Genomic DNA, 17,941 nt, shown 5'->3' with positions numbered 1-17,941 from the left:
TTATAATTTTAATTAATTTTTTTATCTAACTTAACAATTTTAAAAATAAAAACAAACATTATGGAATTAAAAAAAATTAGGTACATATGTCTATACTAGTATTAAAAAATAACTGTTACACTACAAGAAATAAGACATTATGTATCATTTATTTATTTTGTTAATATCATTTGTAGATTGATACAAATGAATTTGCATCAACTACCATAAAGTATTTTACTTTGATTTGGATAGTTTTACCTTAAATTAATATTAAATTACCAGAGTCGCTGATACAGCACTGGAATTTGGAAGCATTATTTGTGAAGAATCAGTTCTATCTCTGGGCCATGCAAAATCTCAACTGTGTTATAATGAGCCCACTGGCCACACAGAACCAACAGTGTTAGAGAATAATTAATGACGGTTTTCAGCAGATATAAAAAACCGTCTCTTAATTTTAAACTAAAAAAGCTAAGAGCCGGCTCTTAAATATCGGCTCTTAAATAAGATATTTAATAGCCGGTCCTTACTGTTTTTAGTTAAAAGTTAAGAGACGGTTTCTTATATCTCGCTAAGAACTTCACCTTAAGAACCTCTTACGATCCGACCATATTTATGAGACCATATAACATATAATTAATATTGTCAGTAATATATGACATACTTCGTCTGGCCATATGTATATGTTAATATGATCAGTAAGAATATTGATCATTGATAGACGAATACTGGCCGACTAGAATTAACCCATGAGCTAGTCAGTATGTTAGCATTCGGCGGACCAAATTTATATGTTAACATGGTAAGTAAATTTCTTATATATTAATTGAGAAATATTACAACAGTTTTTTGTAACCACGTGCCACCATGAGAATGAATTCAGAATTTTTAGAAAAATAGGTTGGTCCATCTTAACATATATTATACTTTTTATTAAACTAACTATCAAATTGATAAATATTGTATACAAGAATATTCTCGCATTTTCGTTAAATAAAAACTACGGAATTACTTAATATGATTAACGTATATATGATAATTAATGATTATGAATAATAAATATTTGATAATAATTTTTGTATTTTACCTCTTTTTTAAGTCTATATTATTAAAATATATTAAACCATCACTTTGACCATATAATAAAAATTAGATTTTTTCTTATATGTTATATTTTAAAATTTTAAAACTACTATAAATTACTAAATATGTTAAATGTCTCACACTAAAATTTTGTGATCAATGGTTTAATTTTTTTTGTGATAACAAGATACATATGATCATAAAATCATATGAATATGAAGTCTCATTTAATAGACATTCATATTATATATTAATATAGCTTAAAATTAAAATATATACATATAAAAATACATAAATATGTTAATTTTTAAATTTGTATTGAAAAAGTATTGAACCCTTAATATTTTACTTTTGAAATTTTTATTGAAAAAAATGCATATTATAAATTTTGTGTTTATCATATGAGTACGAATTTTCAATAATAAATATTTATATTAAAAAATATATATATATATATATGTACATGTCACTAAAATTTAGTTATATACCATATAAAATAAATAAAATAATTTTTTGATTTATTTACCAAACAAGTATCGTAAATAAACGAGAGGTATTGTTTTGTGCTTACTCTAATTTAATTATATACATGATACGTAAATAAGCACAAATAAATAATAATATATAAAAATTATTTTTATATATAACATTCGCGCGGATCTTAACCTATTATGTCAGTATTCCTCTGGCCATATTTATATGTTAATGGTCAGTAGTCAGACGAATTGAAAAAAAAACGGAGTTCCTCGAGTGATGACACCCTTTAGAATGGAGTTCTGATTTGTAGAGTTGAGAGACTTTAAAGTCATATTGACTGGCCATATTATAAGTTAATATTTTCAGTCAGTAAGAATCAATAAGAATATTGATCATTGATCATTGAGAAACATATATTAATCATTGCGAAGAATAATTTTACTAACCGTATTAACATATAATTATGGTCAGAGGAATACTGACATACTTATTGACTCAATGATTAACATTCTTCGTAATGATAAGTATATTTCGCAATGATTAGTATATGTCTCTCAACTCTCAATGATCAATATTCTTATTGTTTGTAACTGGCCATATTAATATATACATATGATTAGACGAATGTCTATCAATGATTAATATTCTTACCTGCCATATTAACATTTTATATGGCAAAAGGAATACTGACATACTTACTGACCATATTAACATGTAAATATGGTCAGGCGAATACTGACATATTTATTGACTATATTAACATATAAAAAGACTTGAAACATACTGACTTACCATACTAACATACTGACTAGCATATTACTATGGTGCGAATACTGGCGTACTAAATCAAAGACTTTAAAGGCATATTGACTGACCATATTATATATTAATATCGTCAGTCATTAAAAATCAGTAAGATGGTCAGTAAGAATGTTGATCATTGAAAGTTGAGACATATTTTAATCATTGTGAAAAATATTCTTACTGGCCTTATTAATACCGACATACTTACTGACTCATGATTAATATTCTTAATTTATATTTTCAAAAGTTAAATTTCAAACTATTTTTTTTTCTAAAAGGCACTTAAAATAATTTAAGCCTCCTAAATATGGGCTTTATTGGGCTATATTGGATTAGTAGTTTACGTAGAAACTAGGCCTAAACAAAACTAGTGTATACCAACATATGTCTATAAATAATACAAACAAACCACTTGAACAGAGATGGCAGACGCGGTCTTTGTCTCATCTTGTCGGGAAATGCCCCTTCCAAACTCCGTCGGAGTATAATCCCGATTCAACCCGAATCTTTAAAACACAAAATGGTTTAATCTTTACGGACAATGTCGTCTTCAAACTTCACAGTGGAATCGTGTAACATTGATTCCGAGGAAGGGGTGAAGCTTCACACGAGAATCTTCAAACCCAAAGACGCCGACGACGATGATAAGAATCTGGTGATAGTGTTGGTACATCCGTTCTCGCTCATGGGTGGTTGTCAAGCATTGCTCAAGGGCATAGCTTCTGAATTGGCCTCTAAGGGTTTATGGTCTGTCACTTTCGACACGAGAGGCGCTGGAAAATCCACGGGAAGGGCTACTCTTACTGGCTTCGCTGAGGTCAAGGACGTGATCGCTGTTTGTCGGTGGCTTGTTCAGGAGTTCGAGGTTGATAGGATCTTGCTCGTGGGTTCTTCTGCTGGTAAGGTTTCTATGCGTTCAGTTTCTAAACCTTTTTTCGCTTTTGAGTTGAATTTGATGATCTGGTTCGTGTTTTTATGCTCGTAATGCTTTTTACATGTTAGTTGTAACAATTCAAAATTGTGGATTAAGTTGATGGAATGCTCGTTGTGTAGGTTAAGCATATGCATTGTTCTTAATTTGCTCCACATTTGGATAGATCTCGTCTTGGGTTTGAATTATAGATGATAAAACTCTAGGGAGTCTACATGAGAAGCAAAGAAGAAGTTTAGCATTTTCTTTTTCTAACTTAGAACAGATTCAATGTAGAGTTGTCTGGGTGACTTTGGGGTAGTGTGTTTTGTACCTTTATCAGTTGTTATATAGTTTCTCTGGTGATATAAAGTAAAATCTGGTTTGTTCTTCTTAACTACTGAGTACCAAGAGTTTATAAGATAACTCTGATTCATGTTTGCGTCATGAAGTCATGATTTTGTTTAATGTTCCTTTGTAAATAATATTACTACAATTTAAATAAATATTTTCAGGAGTTTTTTAAAGACGCATCACTTTTATTAATATATAAGTTTGCAATTTTTATGTGTCTCAATGTGTGTTTATGTAGCCTACCATTGTGTTAGATTAATTAATTGCTTTCACTTTTTTTCTTGCTGAGCATAGAACAAATAACTTTTCCGATGGATACAAAATTGATATTCCTTGTCAATTTCTTTATATTATAAAAGGAAAAAATAATGAAGTCAAGAGACTATGGCAGGTGCACCAATCGCAGGATCAGCAGTGGAGCAAGTAGAGCAAGTGGTGGGATACGTGAGTTTAGGATACCCATTTGGTCTACTAGCCTCTGTTCTGTTTGGACGACACCACAAGGCCATTCTCTCATCCCTCAAACCCAAACTCTTCGTCATGGGAACACGAGACGGCTTCACTAGCGTTAGCCAGCTTAAGAAGAAGCTTAAATCTGCAGCGGGAAGCACAGAAACGCACCTCATTGAAGGAGTTAGCCATTTCCAGATGGAAGGACCTGAATATGATTCTCAGATGGCTGATGTCATATGCAACTTTATTTCATCCTTATAAAAGAAGTCATTATGCAACCTGATGATGAGTATCCATGTAAGAGACAAGAGTTACACTTGATTTGCATCATTGATACATGTTATGACACAATAACAGAGTTTGTCAGCAAGATCGTTACAAAACATTCTGCTAATCTGCATCCTCAGAGTGGGTGGAAAAGCGTTATACAGCTACTTTCTTTGTGTGGAAGACATCCAGAAACCAAAGATCAAGCCGTGAATGTTCTCATTGGTCTAATGTCCACCAACGACAATAGATGACTTGCACAAGAAGCTACTAGACTACTCTGAGGCGCGAAAACGTGGAAAGAGAGATGACAAGCATGGAAGGAATGCTCAAGATAGCAATGAACGCTCAAGATAGCAATGAAAATGCTCAAGAACGTCTTCTTGAATTACCTAGAATAGATTGTATAGGAAGCGTTGAGCTTAGAACCTTTTAGTTAGGAGTGTTGAGAAGAATGAACACATGTTTCTTTTGACCATAATGATTGGTACAATGAAAGAGATCTTGGTGCAAAAGGAAGATGACGATCTTTGGGATATAACTTTGATTCAGATTCAATGGATTGCCCTTTCGTTAAAGGATGAGTTATTCCCTGAAGAAGAGTTTTAACTTTTAATTTTTATAATCATAATCTCCCACTTCTTAAGGTCCTGATTTGATTCTCATAGATAATGATAAACATTGTTCAATCTTTATCATTTAATACATAAGAGACAGTGGATACGCCACACATGTTTAATTTATTTATTAAATGTATTTAGTTTTCTTTTTTTTTTATTTTATAAATTTAATTTAGACAAAAAGACATTCTCAAGCCACTCATGCAACGTCAGCCTTTTTCTTTCTTTTTTGATCAAAAAAAAAAAGGAAAAATAATTAAGATGGCCTACAACATTTGTTGGCAACAAAAATAGGAAAAATAATATTTTCCCCGTATATCGTTTGTTTTCTTTTGTCAATATCGTTGTTTCTAATTATCATAAATTTACACTCCGTTTTTTTTTTTGAGAAACAGTTTACACTCAGTTTTGAAAGATGTTTTTGTCAAATTACTTACTGGCACTGTGTAAATATAGAGATACCGAATCAAATGCTGTAGAGATAAGACTAGGAGATTTATTACCAAAAAAAGACAAACACTATTTACTCATCACGTTGCATAAATCCATAACATCACTTCCCACTATCTCTGGCCATCCATCTATATATAACACAACCCATACTCTCCCATTCTCTACAAACAACTCAAAAATATAGAAAAGCAAAGACAAAGATTTTACCTCTTGCTTGCTTGTTTTTGTAACCATGGAGAGTGAAAGAACAAACTCCTCGACACCAAAGGGTCGAGGAGTAAACTTCTCATCCCCGAGAAGCTTTTTTCTTAAATTTAGTTGTAAATGTAAGGAAACTTTCTTTCCTGATGATCCGTTTAAACCAATATCACAAGAGCCAAATGGTTTGATGAAAACAAAAAAGACATTGCAGTATTTTGTTCCAATCTTTGAGTGGCTCCCAAAGTACAATCTTCAAAAGCTAAGGTATGATGTGCTTGCGGGAATAACCATCACCAGCCTTGCCGTTCCTCAGGGTATCAGTTATGCTAATCTCGCCGGTATCCCTCCCATCATTGGCCTATGTGAGATCTCTTCCTTTTTATATTTTTATTATGCAAAGTCTGTTTTATATGCAGTAGCCTCCTTTGAATATCATTTATATAGAAAAGCTGGATTTTGTGATATTAAAAATTTGGAAAACTGTCTCAAAGTGATTTTGCATAAAGGTGTAGTTTTGAATTTTGCACAATTATAAAAATAAACTAAGAAAAACGTGTCTTAAACGTGTTATTCATTTCTGTATTCTAGTTGATATTTGAATCCATATTTTCGATAAATTTATGTAAAATTAGTAATTTTTAAATCTAACAATTAAAGTTAATCAGTATTTGTATAACAGTAGATTTTCTTTTGAAATTATATCTTTGTATTTTTAGTATATATATTTTAAAATTCACTAAATTCGGCGAGTCAAGCTGTCATCAATTCGGACTAGTTAACCTCTGGAACTAATCCAGCAGCATAAATTGAGTGTGGTTGGTCCAGGTTATAGTATTGGACTTCCACTTTGATAGTAACCCTGTTAGTTTAAGGTTATTCACTTTGATTTTACTTTCAACGCTTATTCTACCGTGCCGTCATGCCACGATGGTGCCAATAATTCTATTCTTCTCTATATTAAAACTTGTATTTATTGTTAAACTAATATTAACACTGAATCTGATTCTGAACAGTACGAAGCCACTTAAATTGATTTCTCAAGAGTTTTTTTTTTTTTTTTTTGTAACTGGCTTCAAGAGTTTTTTTTTTTTTTGCCAGCCAAATTCAAGAATGTCTTTTCATTTTCTGAAACGACTAATATAAAAATAACTTAAATATTACAAAACTAACTTTTTTTTAAAAGGTGGTTTTCTTTCATGAATCATTTATGAAAACTTATTTTTTTGTAAAAGGTTCATTTATGAAAACTTCCACTATACGTACATATATATAGTCATTTAGCCGAGAGTTTAAATCCAAATCGTAGATACAAAATTACTGATCTTGTGTAACAAAAAAAAGTTGCTCGAGGAAAATAAACATAAATCAAAACAATAATATGAGATATTCAAGGTAAACATAGAAAGGATATTGGCAGTACGTTATACGTATGTTGTCCATACAGACTGACATACAGTGTTGCTTGTCTCAATTATATTTTTTTCTCTTATTTTTTTCTTTTTTTAACACAATTTATTTCTCTTACTAATTTGCTCTTATGACACTAAACTCGCTCCAATTGATTTTTATTGGACATATATCTTATATTTCCATTTTTGTTGATACAAATGATGTGAATTCAGATTCAAGCTTTGTGCCGCCATTTGTGTACGCCGTGTTAGGAAGTTCACACACTCTCGCGGTGGGTACAGTCGCAGCATGCTCTTTGCTTATCGCTGAGACATTCGGGGAGGAACTGTTGAAAACGGATCCCAACCTTTACCTTCATTTGATCTTCACATCCGCTTTCGTCACCGGTGTATTCCAATTTGCTTTGGGATTCTTCAGGTTATTTATTTTATTTTTACTAATCTATATATCAAGCTCTATCTCCCTTTTATTTTTAACCAGAATGTCATAATGGAAATTTTGACTATAATTTCTAATGGATGTCAAAAAAAACTATAATTTCTATCATATAGTGGCTTTAGTTATGCTAATCTTTATTACGTTAAAAAGTTAACTTTTAGTACTTGAAAATTAATTAACGAAATGCATGTGTATATAGGTTGGGGATGTTGGTGGATTTCTTGTCACACTCGACCATAACAGGCTTCATGGGAGGGACAGCTATCATTATTCTCCTCCAACAACTAAAGGGCGTCTTTGGTATAGTCCATTTTACGCACAAAACCGACGTCGTTTCAGTTCTCCACTCAGTCTTCAGCCACCGTGATGAGGTCTCACTTTCAATTCTTTTTCTTTGTTAAACAGTATCCAATAAGAACTATATGGTGGCTGATTGTATTTAACCTGGGAGGGTGTTACTTGGTGCAGTGGAAATGGCAAAGTGCACTTGCTGGGGTCTGCTTTCTTATTTTCCTCCAATCTACTCGATACATCGTATACTTTCTTCTTCTCTTTATCTTATTTCTTTAAATGCTTTATCGGTTTACTTGAGACAAAATCATTGGTCCCTCACAAATCTTCCACTATTGTATTTTTTTGTTTTTCTTTTGTAATCATTCCTTGCCTTTTTTACATACCCAATTTGACTTGGAATTTATGGAAAACAATAATAATTTGAATAATTTCTGCTGACCATAAAAACCTATATTTTCTTATTTATCCACATGCTATATCCTTTTTATTCTGAAATGTATAATTGAATAGTAAAAATCAACTGTTTTCTCAATTGTCTCACAAGAATATAATATGTTTGTAACTATTGCAGAAGAAGATAAAACCAAAGCTATTTTGGGTGTCAGCAATGGGTCCAATGGTGGTCGTCCTTGTGGGTTGCCTAGTTGCTTATTTGGTGAAGGGAACAGAACACGGGATCAAAACTGTGAGCACATTTCTTTGCGTTGTTGCACACTAGCAATGCATATAATGTATACAATAACAAACAAAGATAGAGTTCGCGGAATGGTTACAAGATTTACAGCAACTAGGGTTTCTATTAATAGTATGTTTCTGCATGCAGGTTGGGCCTTTAAAGAAAGGACTAAACCCCCCTTCTATTCAATATTTGACCTTCGATGCCAAGTATCTGCCGCTGGTTTTGAAGGCCGGAATCGTTACTGGGCTCATCGCTTTGGCTGTAAATAATTATTTTCTTCACCATGGTTTCTTTACAGCTGATGTTTGACCTATATTTAACCTATATGTGTGATTTTTATAAGAAGATAAATGGTTAATTTCAGGAAGGGATTGCGATCGGAAGAAGCTTTGCTGTAATGAAGAACGAACAAACGGACGGTAACAAAGAGATGATAGCATTTGGTCTTATGAACATAATCGGCTCCTTTACGTCTTGCTATTTGACAACCGGTAATTAATTAATTTTAATTAACTTTAATATAACAGTTTGTGATGCTAAAATCTTGGTTGAACTTTCAGGGCCATTTTCAAAAACAGCAGTGAACTACAACGCGGGGACAAAGACACCAATGTCTAACATAGTGATGGGCTTTTGCATGATGCTCGTGCTTCTCTTCCTAGCGCCTGTATTCAGCTACACACCACTAGTTGCTCTCGCGTCCATCATTATGTCAGCCATGTTGGGCCTCATCGACTACGAGGAGATGTACCACCTCTTCAAAGTTGACAAGTTTGATTTCCTCGTCTGCATGTCTGCTTTCTTCGGTGTGTCCTTCATTAGCATGGACTATGGTCTCATCATTTCCGTTGGATTCTCCGTCCTAAGAGCGTTGTTGTACGTTGCACGGCCCTCGACTTGTAAGTTGGGAAGAATACCAAACTCGGTTATGTTTCGAGACATAGAACAGTACCCTGGTGCTGAGGAGATGCTTGGTTATGTCATTCTTCAAATGGGTTCTCCTATCTTCTTTGCCAACAGTACTTACGTCCGTGAAAGGATTTTGAGGTGGATTCGTGATGAACCTGAAGGCGTTGAGTTTCTTCTGCTTGATCTCTCTGGTGATTCTAGTTTATTTTTTCACACTATCAAACATATATATCTTGATAGATTTTGTCACTGCATATATGTTATTTTTTTCTCATTTTTAATTGCTAATTATAATAGTGTTGTCTTTTAGGGGTTTCAAGCGTTGACATGACTGGGATGGAAACACTACTCGAAGTGCGGAGAATACTTGTATCAAAAGGCATCAAGGTTTATACCCTTCTTCACTTCTTAAAAGCGTCCTTATAATATTTTACAACAACTCAAAAAGATTATATAATTTTTTTTTTATTGCAGATGGTGGTAATAAACCCAAGATTTGAAGTCTTGGAAAAGATGATGTTATCACATTTTGTAGAGAAGATAGGAAAGGAGTATATGTTCCTATCCATTGACGATGCGGTTCAAGCGTGCAGATTTAATCTTTCCACCACCGCCAAACCCAAACCCGAACCCTGACACTGTTTATTAGTGGAAGTTAAAGTCGTATTTTAGGTTGTGTGCTCAAATAAACAATAACTAGCTAGTCTCTTCTAGACTACTATGAATGCTTTGTGGGCCGGGTATTCGATTTGTAACATAAAGAAACCGATTGAGATATTGAAGTTAGGAGAAACGGGAGATTTCAATATCAAAAACGGAGATTTCAATATCTTTGCCGAAAACCCAAATCACGTAAATAGTCATTTCTAATAGTCATTTCCAGTGAAAATTGAATCCGAGTGGCGGAATGCGTTCCAGACTCATGACTCCTTAAACACTAATTAAACCATGCAACAAGCTGTTGGTTATCTCTTATATATACATTAAGCTTAAATCAACCATTAAGCAACTTAACCAACTTAACCATCTTACCCACCTAACAAAATTTATTAAGGTTAGGCGAAAGCTCAACACTAATGAAGGAAGAACACAAACGTGAAACAATAATACCTTGGCCCTTAATTGTTTATGCAATAATGTTTATCCAGTCAGCCGTTTAGAAAAAACACAGTAAGATTTTATTTGCATTTGTCACGTTTTTTTGTCTCAACCATGAACTTAACATTCTAATCAAAAGCAGTATACATTAATTCATGTAAGGTGCAAATTCGTTATGCTTGGAATGTAGATCAAGTTTAACTTGGAAAATTGAAAAAAACAAAATTTTGTGGAAATAGTTACAAACAAAATATATATATGTCCTAACTTTTTTTTTTGTTCAAATATATATCCTCGAACTTAATTAGAGGATCATTTTCATAATTAACCTTTTCAATTAAAAATCTGGTAGATTATAAAAATTATTTTCACAAAATTTAATAATGCTGTATAGTGTGTACTCCCTCCGTTCCTTAATAATAGACATTTTAGAAAAAAAGTTTGTTTTAGAAAGATGTATTTTTTGTGTTTTCTATGAAAAAATGATGAATTTCAAGAAAATTAATTGATTTTATTGGATTACTAATGGTTAAAAGTTATTGAAAATTGAAAATTACAGAAAACGATACATTTATTAGAGTATTTTAATGTGTTTTTTTAATACGCATGAAAATACTGAAAAGTAAACGAGGGTTAAAAAGTTAACAAAAACGACAAAACCAAGTCTCCGAAACTGAAAAGTCAATTAAAAACAGATAACTCTGCAACACTTCTACGGTTTCGAAGCTTTGTTTTCTCCGTAGCGAACGAACATGAAGACATCTCTCTTCCTACTCTCTCTCCTCATCCTCTTACCTCTCTCCCTACAAGATCCGAGACCCAAAGCACCGACTCGTGCTCACGCGGAGCTCACTAATCACGGTTTCCCGATTGGTCTCCTCCCTCTATCCGTCAAGGACTACTACATCAACAAAACCTCCGGCGACTTCTCCCTCTTCCTCCACGGCACGTGCAAAATCACGCTTCCTCCCGACAACTACCTCGCCACTTACTCCAACAAGGTAACGGGTCGGATCACCCACGGTCAGATCGCGGAGCTCCGTGGGATTCGGGTCAGGGCGTTTTTCCAGTGGTGGTCCATCACCGGGATTCGATCCTCCGGTGATAACCTCGTCTTCGAGGTCGGCGTCGTTACCGCTAAATACCCTTCGAAGAATTTCGACGAGAGTCTTGATTGTGAAGGGAAACGGTCTTCTTCTTGATTCAGTTTCAAGAGGTTAAAGGTTATAACTTTCTTTATTTGTTTTTGTATTTTTATGAGTTTAGGACATTTAAAAGTGAGCTAGGTAATGATAATCTAGTTGCTAGTTTGGTAATGTATACAAATGTTGGATCCTCTTCTTGATTCAATTCATGAGGTAAAGGTTATAACTTTCTTCGACTGTTGTAAAGTTAAGATCCTTTAGTTGTTACGGTCTTGTTAGAAACTAAATGTTTATGTAGTTTGCTTTCACTAGGTCTCAAACATTTTCAGTGCTTGCATGGTTTGCTTTTGTTATTAAATAGTGGTTCTTGTCTTCATTGCGTGCAGATCTGTGAAGCCAGAAGCAACCAGTGAAAGCTAGTTTGTAATATATTTATCTCCATCCGAAAAATAAAGCTTGTAATGTTAAACTGCGTCTAAACCACGAATCTATTCTTGTTTTATCTGCAAACTAAAGACTTCATGGAAGCTTGTAAGTTGTGAACCAAATATGGGTTAATATGTAACATGAGACTTCAAAACAAGCAAGAACCATTTTATTTCTTGCCCGCCAGTGTCTCATTTACTTCCAATTTGGGTACAAAGTACAAACTTTCGTTAAAGAAAGATGAATCTTTCGTTTCATCGTGTTTTAGTCTCAGAAATTATATTTAACATCATTCTTTACAATACTCATAAAAGAACCCACACTTGCACACATGAGTACGAGTTGCATGTATCAGTGTTCCCTATCATAGTAACACGGTCATATTCTTTCACTAGGGTGAGTAGATGTTAATTTATAGGGTGATATATTTTCACATTGAATACACGAGTAGAAGTTACTGAAATGAATCGGCATGATACATGTTTGACACTGCTTGTTGTCGTCGTAATCTCCGCTTAAGTTGTCATCAAAGACTCAAATAATATTGTTAATGACTGCATGACCACGTCAAAGACCAAAAGAGGTAATATGAAACCTAAATCTTTCTTTTATCAAAGACTCTCCACAAAACTAGAATTTGATTGATGTAGAGTCTTCTTACCACACACATAAAAATAGCAATAGCTAAAAATAAACTCAAGTAAAATAAACCTATAAAATACGTTTACACCAGAGCTGATTACTCCGACATTCATAATCCAAATAAGCATCAAACTTCTCATCTCCACAACCAAAAAAAAAAAAAAGAATTAAAAATCTAAAAATTACAAAACTTACAAAAAAAATGAGAGCCTCTACAAGACTCATATGGACAGTAACTGTCCTCGTACTCGCAGCTGTATCAGAAGCCGTCTTTCCTCTACCATTTAATCCCTTCCTACCTGGATCGCACAGCCGTAAGCTTGGGAAACAAGGGGGAGGTAGAAAAGGCGGAGGAAGAAGACGAGGCGGCGCAGAAGCTCAGACAAACTGGCCTGGTAAATGGGAGTTATTCTTGCCAAACTCGGGTGTGTCAGCGATGCATGCCATTTTGATGCCAGTCATCAACCAAGTCCAGTTCTATGACGCAACCATCTGGAGAATCTCACAGATTAAGCTGCCTCCAGGTGTAGCATGTCACGTGGTCGACCCCAAGATTAACAAGGTCGATTGTTGGGCTCATTCGGTTCTCGTTGATATCAACACCGGTGTCATTAAGCCTCTATCCGTATGTTATCATCCCTACTTACATGCATGCATACATTAACAGAGCTGGTCATGTACTTAACTAAGGGGGTGACTGGTAACCATTGTAGAAACATTACGAATGAATAGAAAAAAAATAAATAGAAATAAAATTTTGGGAACGATGAGGAATGATGGTTTCTTATTAGAATTAACAAAAAACAAATTTGCATTATAATTCTCTGCAAAAAAAGGAATGAGAAGGAACGAATGAAAAAAAATATTTCTCATGAATGGTAACTTTTTTAAAGAACGTCAAAGAATATAGTGTACCTCTTTGTTCTCTTGGTTATAAGTCATACCCTAACTGAAATATTGGTCTTGAACCTCCAAAATTTTAGAATTAATATTTATAAACATAGATTCCCAATTTTTTTTTAAAGTATTAAATTTTTACTAAATTGTTTATAACTTAAAAATTTCAAAGCTGGCCATGGATACACATATAGTATTTTACTTGGACTTCTGTTAAATATCTTCATTCACATTTTGATGATAGCTTACTACTGATACGTGGTGCTCATCGGGAGGTCTGACAATCAACGGGACACTGGTGAGCACTGGAGGATACGGAGGAGGAGCCAACACGGCGAGGTACCTAGCCGCTTGTCCAAGCTGTGTATGGATTGAATACCCTCAAGCCCTAGCTGCAAAGAGATGGTACTCAACGCAAGCCTCACTTCCTGACGGAAAGTTCTTCGTGATTGGAGGACGTGACGCCTTGAACTACGAATACATCCCCGAGGAAGGACAAAACAACAAGAAGCTATTCGACTCGTTGCTCCTAAAACAAACAGACGACCCGGACGAGAACAACCTCTACCCTTTCGTGTGGCTCAACACTGATGGTAACCTCTTCATTTTCGCAAACAACCGTTCCATCCTTTTAAACCCCAAATCAAACCAAGTCATCAAAGAGTTCCCTCAGCTCCCGGGTGGTACCCGTAACTACCCCGGGTCAGGCTCCTCGGCGCTCCTCCCCATCCAACTTTACATGAACAACGCCAAAGTCATCCCAGCTGATGTCCTCGTCTGCGGCGGTTCCAAACAAGACGCGTATAACCGTGCGGGTAAAAAGGACTTTGAACCAGCATTGAAGGATTGCGCAAGGATAAGCATCAACAGCGGTAAGCCGCGGTGGAAGATCGAGATGATGCCTACGCCACGAGTCATGAGCGACACCGTCATCCTCCCTAACGGAGACGTGATACTAGTCAACGGAGCTAAACGTGGATGTTCGGGCTGGGGGTATGGCAAGGACCCTGCGTTTGCTCCCATCTTGTACAAGCCTCGTGTTAAACGCGGCACGCGTTTCAAGGAGCTAGCAGCCTCAGCCATCCCACGTATGTACCACTCCATCGCCATCGCTCTACCTGATGGTAAAGTTCTTGTCGGCGGCAGCAACACCAACGATGGCTACAGGTACAACGTCGAGTTCCCGACGGAGCTTCGCGTCGAGAAATTCTCCCCGCCTTACCTCGACCCGGCTCTAGCCAACATGAGGCCGAAGATAGTCAACAACGCCACGCCGAAACAGATCAAATACGGGAAAGTCTTTAAGGTGAAGGTCGAGCTTAACCAAAAGGACGTGACCAAGGAGAATCTCAAGGCTCACATGTTAGCACCTTCCTTTACAACGCATAGTATCTCGATGAACATGAGGATGCTCCTCTTGGGTGTGGCTAGTGTCAACCCTTCTGGTGGCAACTCTTTTGAAATCCAAGCCGCCGCACCACCCAATGGAAACCTAGCACCACCGGGTTACTATCTTTTATTTGCCGTCTACAAAGGTGTCCCCAGCATTGGTGAATGGATTCAGATCGTCTAATGGGGAATTTTTTACCAATTTTGTCTTATGCCAGTAGCAGCTTTACGTGAGAATAAATCTTAGAGCATTGGTGAATGGATTCAGATCGTCTAATCACCAATTTTGTCTTATGCCAGTAGCATTTTTAAGTGAAAATAAATCTTAGTAATAATCAGTATTTTTTTTGGTTTTCCTTATATATTTTGGTATATGCCATGATTAATGTATCCAAATTCCTTAGTGTTATCAATGATTCCTTGGTTCGGCCTAATTTTCATCATAACTTTAGCCTCTTTTCCTTCTTAATATTCGAGTTTTGGGTAAACAACCCACTGGACGGTTCAATGACTAGACTATGTCGCACTTTTAGATCCAATCCTACTGGATTGACTAAGAAATTGATTCTCAATCATTTGTTGCATACAACAATGGTATTACCATTGCAACTTACACAATGCCTAAATTCATTTTTGTGTAGGTATCTTTTAGTATCAACACATGTTTTTATCACTTATTAGTTTCATCACCTAGCTCATGTTTGTTTGCATGTCCCTGCAACCTATAATCAAATGTTGTTGTCTATTTATCTAATGCAACATTTTGCCACTAATCGCAATGACCAGTCGTAGATTCGCCTAAATTTTAAATTTATGTTTCAACAATATGAAACAATGACTAGTTAGTTGTTACAGTCACTTGTGCGACAACAACGAACAACAAGCTGTGATGTAGCAGGTCGAAGCTACATGCCATATTCAGTTTTAATAAGCACTCTCTGCTAGAACAAGAATTGAGCCATTTCTAAATCTAACAAGAAACAGAGTGACGCTTTCTACATTGTTCCAATCACACAGATGAGATGAGATCAGTGACCAACGCAAAGCCAGATTCCAAATACAATAAAGCTCGTACCTACCAAAGCAAGTCCGATTTGAGTTTCCTCCCCCAGAAGAACCCCGAACGCGGCGGTTGCGGCGAAGGTCGTGGCGTTGGTGACCGGAACGGCGATAGAGATCGGGGAGTCGCCGAGGAGGGCGAAGAACGCGGCGGAGGCGGAGAGGTTTACGAGGAAAGGAACGGAGTACTGCCAGAAGAGGAGGAGGTTGATCCAGTCGCGGAGAGCGGCGAGGATTTTTCGGCGGAAGTTGGATGGGATCTGAAGAGGAGGAGACTCTGTTGTCGAAGATTTTTTGTCCCAGGCGAGTGCTCCGCGGCGGATCAGGGCGTTGGTGGCTCCCCACACGAGCCCCACAGCCACCATTTTCTGTATGTCTTCCTTCATTCTGATTTAGGCGGCGATCGCCTCTCTGCTCGTTTTGTTCGTACAGATTGTAGAAGATGGAATATTTTGTTTTTTTTTTTAAAGATGGAATATTTTTTGTTTGTTTTTAAAGATGGAATATTTTGTTTTTTTTAAAGATGGCATATTTTGTTCAAAAATAGGAATATTAAAGGGGAATTATACTTTTACACTTTATCGAGTACCACTGTTCAAATATACACTTAGAAAGAGGACATTTTCAGAAATACCTAAATCATTAATAGGCAAAAGACAAAAATAACTTCTCACAATTCTAACCTTCTTATCTCTCACTCTCGCCATCCACGGCGATGAGATTGAGCGACGACGGCGAAGAGATTGAGCGACGACGGCGAAGAGATCGAGCGACGACGGCGACGGCGAAGAGATCGAGCGACAACGGCGACGGCGAAGAGATCAAGCGACGACGGCGAAGAGATCGAACGACGACGGTGACGAAATCGAGTGTATCCCACGAAGCAGACGAGATCGAGTGACAACGGCGAGATCGAGCAAGAATCACAAATTGTAAGTAATTTTCTAAGATTTTGTTGTTTCGATCTAAGAAAAAGTGAAATCTATTAATAGTCGGATCTAAGAGAAAGATTTCTGATCGTGAACATTAAATTTTTGAAAATTTATAATTCTTTATAAATCTAAATTTTAGGACGACGGCGATTCTAACAACGGCGACACTCACAAAGACGACGAGAAAAGGTCTTCTCTCTCACTAGTCACGACATCTCTCTGGAAAGAGCATCCAGTGACGACAAATACAATCACACTATACGATTCAAAATTTCATCTCAAAAAATGTCGTCTACTCCTCACTATTCTCCTCTACACGATTCTCCTCTACACGATTCTCCTCTTCACGATTCTCCTCTACACGATTCTCCTCTACACGATTCTCCTCTACACGATTCTCCTCTACACGATTCTCCTCTACACGATTCTCCTCTACACGATTCTCCTCTACACGATTCTCCTCTACACGATTCTCCTCTACACGATTCTCCTCTACACGATTCTCCTCTACACGATTCTCCTCTACACGATTCTCCTCTACACGATTCTCCTCTACACGATTCTCCTCTACACGATTCTCCTCTACACGATTCTCCTCTACACGATTCTCCTCTACACGATTCTCCTCTACACGATTCTCCTCTACACGATTCTCCTCTACACGATTCTCCTCTACACGATTCTCCTCTACACGATTCTCCTCTACACGGGAAGATATATTAGGAAAAGAAGAGTTCTCTTTGATAGAAAACTCTCACATTGGGAGCATTTTGAAGTTGGTTAAAAGGAATAGGGTTCAATTTTCAGAAGAGTTGTTCCATTTTCTAATGCAGCAAAGAGTATTGACGCAAGGAGAGGATCTCTGGTTACTTTCTCGGACCAGCCTATGAGGTTTTCATTAAGGGAATTTCATCTGACAACAGGCTTACGTTGTGAGGAAGATCAGACAATAACAGAGCCGCAGTTCAAAATAATGAAGAAGCCATACCTTTGGATGTTGGGCAAGAATGATAAGTTTA

At 36.1% G+C, this 17,941-nt stretch overlaps 5 protein-coding genes across 6 annotated transcripts; 4 read left to right on the top strand and 1 right to left on the bottom strand.

Moving 5' to 3' along the window:
- The first annotated feature begins 2,780 nt into the window (after positions 1–2,780).
- On the top strand, positions 2,781–4,927 carry LOC106325642. The gene is made up of 2 exons (XM_013763690.1): positions 2,781–3,245; positions 4,002–4,927. Exons 1-2 carry the CDS (start codon positions 2,888–2,890, stop codon positions 4,322–4,324), a joined length of 681 nt encoding a protein of 226 aa, XP_013619144.1. The 5' UTR covers positions 2,781–2,887; the 3' UTR covers positions 4,325–4,927.
- A 633-nt stretch (positions 4,928–5,560) lies between these two features.
- On the top strand, positions 5,561–9,955 carry LOC106322631 (probable sulfate transporter 3.5; the record flags this gene model as incomplete). The annotated part of the gene is given in 10 exon segments (XM_013760713.1): positions 5,561–5,966; positions 7,227–7,431; positions 7,652–7,823; positions 7,921–7,986; positions 8,318–8,431; positions 8,570–8,686; positions 8,790–8,916; positions 8,986–9,525; positions 9,645–9,721; positions 9,809–9,955. Coding segments are annotated over 10 exon segments (1,896 nt in total), but the record flags the coding sequence as incomplete, so codon positions are not given.
- A 1,155-nt stretch (positions 9,956–11,110) lies between these two features.
- On the top strand, positions 11,111–12,197 carry LOC106327513. Of its 2 annotated transcripts, none has more exons than XM_013765674.1 (2): positions 11,111–11,648; positions 11,964–12,184. In XM_013765674.1, exon 1 carries the CDS (start codon positions 11,185–11,187, stop codon positions 11,632–11,634), a length of 450 nt encoding a protein of 149 aa, XP_013621128.1. In that variant the 5' UTR covers positions 11,111–11,184; the 3' UTR covers positions 11,635–11,648; positions 11,964–12,184. The 2 variants fall into 2 exon arrangements, with proteins under 2 accessions (XP_013621128.1, XP_013621127.1); XM_013765673.1 differs by having other exon boundaries at positions 11,115–11,655; positions 11,964–12,197.
- A 541-nt stretch (positions 12,198–12,738) lies between these two features.
- On the top strand, positions 12,739–15,596 carry LOC106327511 (galactose oxidase). The gene is made up of 2 exons (XM_013765671.1): positions 12,739–13,270; positions 13,787–15,596. Exons 1-2 carry the CDS (start codon positions 12,848–12,850, stop codon positions 15,113–15,115), a joined length of 1,752 nt encoding a protein of 583 aa, XP_013621125.1. The 5' UTR covers positions 12,739–12,847; the 3' UTR covers positions 15,116–15,596.
- A 123-nt stretch (positions 15,597–15,719) lies between these two features.
- On the bottom strand, positions 15,720–16,468 carry LOC106327512 (transmembrane protein 234 homolog). Its single transcript, XM_013765672.1, has one exon. The coding sequence runs from the start codon at positions 16,374–16,376 to the stop codon at positions 15,960–15,962; it is 417 nt and encodes a 138-aa protein (XP_013621126.1). The 5' UTR covers positions 16,377–16,468; the 3' UTR covers positions 15,720–15,959.
- Positions 16,469–17,941: the final 1,473 nt, after the last annotated feature.

Source organism: Brassica oleracea, chromosome C2 (genome assembly GCF_000695525.1).
Source record: "Brassica oleracea var. oleracea cultivar TO1000 chromosome C2, BOL, whole genome shotgun sequence".
Taxonomy (NCBI): Eukaryota; Viridiplantae; Streptophyta; class Magnoliopsida; order Brassicales; family Brassicaceae; genus Brassica; species Brassica oleracea.
The sequence above is the reverse complement of the archived record's forward strand: the minus strand, read 5'-3'. Positions and strand labels throughout refer to the sequence as shown.